Source organism: Notamacropus eugenii, chromosome 2 (genome assembly GCF_028372415.1).
Source record: "Notamacropus eugenii isolate mMacEug1 chromosome 2, mMacEug1.pri_v2, whole genome shotgun sequence".
NCBI lineage: Eukaryota > Metazoa > Chordata > Mammalia > Diprotodontia > Macropodidae > Notamacropus > Notamacropus eugenii.
The window spans coordinates 70453329-70456646 of NC_092873.1; the positions used below are offsets into that span (position 1 = coordinate 70453329).

General features: G+C 51.5%; 1 protein-coding gene across 1 annotated transcript; it reads right to left on the reverse strand.

The window, feature by feature from the left end:
- Window positions 1-543: 543 nt before the first annotated feature.
- LOC140525432 (uncharacterized) lies at window positions 544-1454 on the reverse strand. The gene is made up of 2 exons (XM_072640853.1): window positions 972-1454; window positions 544-788 (listed from the first exon to the last, which is right to left on the reverse strand). Exons 1-2 carry the CDS (start codon window positions 1393-1395, stop codon window positions 544-546), a joined length of 669 nt encoding a protein of 222 aa, XP_072496954.1. The 5' UTR covers window positions 1396-1454.
- Window positions 1455-3318: the final 1864 nt, after the last annotated feature.

Genomic DNA, 3318 nt, shown 5'->3' on the forward strand with positions numbered 1-3318 from the left:
AGAGGGATGGGTCATGGCATGCGTTGGCATGATCATGGTGTTGTGTGTGGGTGGTGTGGAGGTTACTGGACTGCTATCTCATGTTCTGGCCTCCCCAGGCAGTTTTGTGTGGTATTGGTGCCATCTCCTTCTGACTCCATATTATGGACCCAGGATAAGGAAAAGAGGACAAGTGAGAGGCCAGGAAGGTGGGTTGATGCAGTTTATTACAAGGTGGGTCCTAGCATGGGGTCATCCCCTGCACACCTTGATCCTAGAGAAGGTCTGAAAGCTGCAGGCAGTACTGGGATGATGCACACTGATCTAGGTGGATGTGGAAGCAGGAGCCATGATGGGGATCAGTCATGGATGCAAGGAGATTGGTGAGAGACTCTACCTGCACCTGGAGTGCGTGAGGTGTCCAGGTATAGCTTGGTAGGTTGAATGCCTTTTGGGGTGATGCTGACCAGATGTTCAGGCTGATGTTAGAAGTTGGACTCAGGAGGCTGACAATTTGGGTAGGCGGGGAGTAGAATGAGTGCCCTGTGGTCAACAGCAAGGTTTTTATCCACAGGTGGTAGCGCAGCAGGCAGGTTTGCAGCAGGTGGGCTGGCAGATGAGGGACACAGAGGAAGAAGGGCGACAGCAGGTGGGGGCTGGACAGCAGGAGGGTGCACAGCAGCAAGAGGAGGAGGATATGTTGGTGCAGCAGGAGGGTCTGCAGGAAAGGGGCACACAGCAGGTGGCTGGTCTACACACAGGGCGGCAGATGAGGGGCACACAGGAAGAGGGGCGGCAGAAGATGGTGGCTGGACAGCAGGAATGTGGGAAATAGCAGCAGTGAGAGGATGAGGATGAGGATGAGGATGAGGACGAGGATGAGGAAGATGAAGAGGACGAGGATGAGGATGAGATGCAGTAAGTGGGTCTGCAGGAGAGAGGTACACAGCAGGTGGCTGGGCTGCACACTGGCCTGCTGAGGAGGGACACACAGCAGGGAGGGCAATAGCAGCTGGATTGGCAGCAGGAGGAGGCTGGATAACAGACTGTGGTCACACAGCAGCTAGGCTTGTAGCACACAGGGTCACAGCAGCAGCTGGATGTGTGGCAGCAGGATGGCAAGCAAGAGGAAGTGCAGACAGACCGGCAGGGGCTGGGTTCACAGGCTGGCTGGCAGGTGGCAGGCACACAGCAGACTGGGCGGCACAGCAAGGTCAGGGGGCAGGCTGGTGGGCAGCATGGGGCTGGGCAGCAGCTGGGCTCACAGCAGCTCTCTGGGCAGTCATCCAGCTGCCAGGAGGAGCCTGTGCAAGAACTGGGCAAACAGACATTGCTGCCACAGTTCCTGTCACTGGAGCAGATGGAGACAGCTGAGGTTGTGGGAACACAGGACCCAGAAAAACAGGAGTCTGCCATGGTGGGAGCAACTGTGTGGGGAGCCTTGATCAACAGAGAGGGGGAAAGGGTTGTGAGTGAGGGGCTGATGCAGGAAGGAGCTGGAGCCTCACTGGGACTGTGCTTGTGGGTCTGTGTGTATGAGAGTGTGTGCAGCTGGGGGCTGTGTGTGAAGGATATAAAAGCCTGGTGGACTTTTATATCCCTCCAGCAGGAGGATGTGCACAGATGGACTGAGTCTACTTCCCTGTTGTTGTTTATGGCTGGCTGCATCCCTCAGAGCCCATTATTAGGTGATGGTGACATTTTGCAGGAGACAGCCAGTGATCCATAAACACCCTCAATTTGGTTTCCGTTTCTACCATTTAGTAAATATCTATGAAGTCTCCACTCCTGGTCTGACACAGGACCAAGTCCTGAGCATTCAGTGACAGAAGGAAAAGCTGGTGGGCTGAGGGTCCCCTGAGCAGAGAGAAGCTGCCAGGCCTAGAGGCCTGAGGGCTACCCGAGTCTTACCTTACCTATCGCAGGTCTTCGGCTGGCCAAACCAGATAAACGTATGAGAGAAGAGACTTTCCAGAGTCGAACGAGGGTTAGCCTTTATTCAGGGTCTTGGTTACATGTGCAGGGGGAACACTTCCTTAGGAGAGAGAGAAATCTCCCAAGGAGGCAAAGATCTTACAGTAAGAGAATGAAAGCAGAAGTGGAAGTGGGGAGAGAGGGGAGAGGGGCCTTCTGTCCTGTAAGGGTCCCTCAGCGCTAAGAGTGCCTTCAGGCTTTCCTGACCCTACTTAAGCTCTCCGGCCGCATAGTTTGCACCTGAATACCGTGCCTGTTAGATAACAATAGGTGTGCTCAGATCTGGGCCAATCTCGAGGGCGGGGATGCTCTCTCCCAGCACTTTTCTCACAGGAAGAGGTGGAAATGCACGAGATAGCTTGGTCTCACACCTCAATTTCCTGCTGTTCCCTGGGGGGCCTCATGAGAACTCTAAGGTTTAGAAGTCCTCACCTTTACCTGCCCAAGACTGTCCTCATGGAACTGAGCTTACACCCCCAAAAAGAAGCACCTTCAGGACGAAGTCAGGAGGGGTAGCATTGACAAGAAGGATCAGTGAGGCTTCCTGTACAAGGCCCAAGCTGGGAATTCCTGGAGGTGGAAGGGAAGGTGAAGGAGAGACATTCTGAGCCTTCTCTGTAGTTTGAGGAGACTGAGTTTTGTTTTGGGAGACCAGCAGGCTCATCTGACCAAATGTATCGTAAACACTAAGCTGCATTGTCCAGGATCTTTAGACAGGAGGGAGAGAGACTGGGCAGGACTGTGAACAGCTCGCGATGTAGTCATTTGTATTGTTTGATGGCTGGTACTCTGAGCATAAAGTGATAGGACCAGACCTGGGTCTTCAGGATATCAATGGGGCAGCTTTCAAAGCAGAGGTGTAAAACATTCAACCCCCAACAGTGTCCAGGGTGGCAGAACTAGATTAAAATATATTGGGGGAATGCTGAACAAATGAATTAAAACACACCAAGATATTGACAAAGTTCAGTTTTAAACCTAGTTGATAATCAATCCACAGGAATCCTTATGTGCCTATTAGTGTTCCCCATTTCTTTTTGTGTTTGAACTCCCTGTTCTAAAGGATGTATTGGAAAGAGGAAAAACTGGAGACCACTAAGCCTAGTTCCTTATTCCAAGTGATGGTAATGTAACACTGATCTGGGTTAGAGGAAATATGGGTGAAGAGATGAAAATTGGTAAGAGAATGTGAGAGAGAGACAGAAAGAGAGATATGGAGAGACAGAGACTCAGAGAGAGACAAATATCCAGAGAAACATGGAGACAGACAGAAAGAGAGGCAAAGGAAGACAGAAACAGATAAAGATAGAAACAGAGAAAGAGACAGAGATATGAACAAGAAAAAACGGGATGAGATAGAGACAC

Bases quoted from the DNA above. Each gene is read 5' to 3' on its own strand.
- LOC140525432 (XM_072640853.1), bottom strand. From the start codon at position 1,395: ATGGCAGACTCCTGTTTTTCTGGGTCCTGTGTTCCCACAACCTCAGCT. The intron at 789-971 runs GTGTGTCCCTCC...CCTGCTGTCCAG, and splicing joins CTGCTATTGCCCTCCCTGCT to CCACCATCTTCTGCCGCCCC.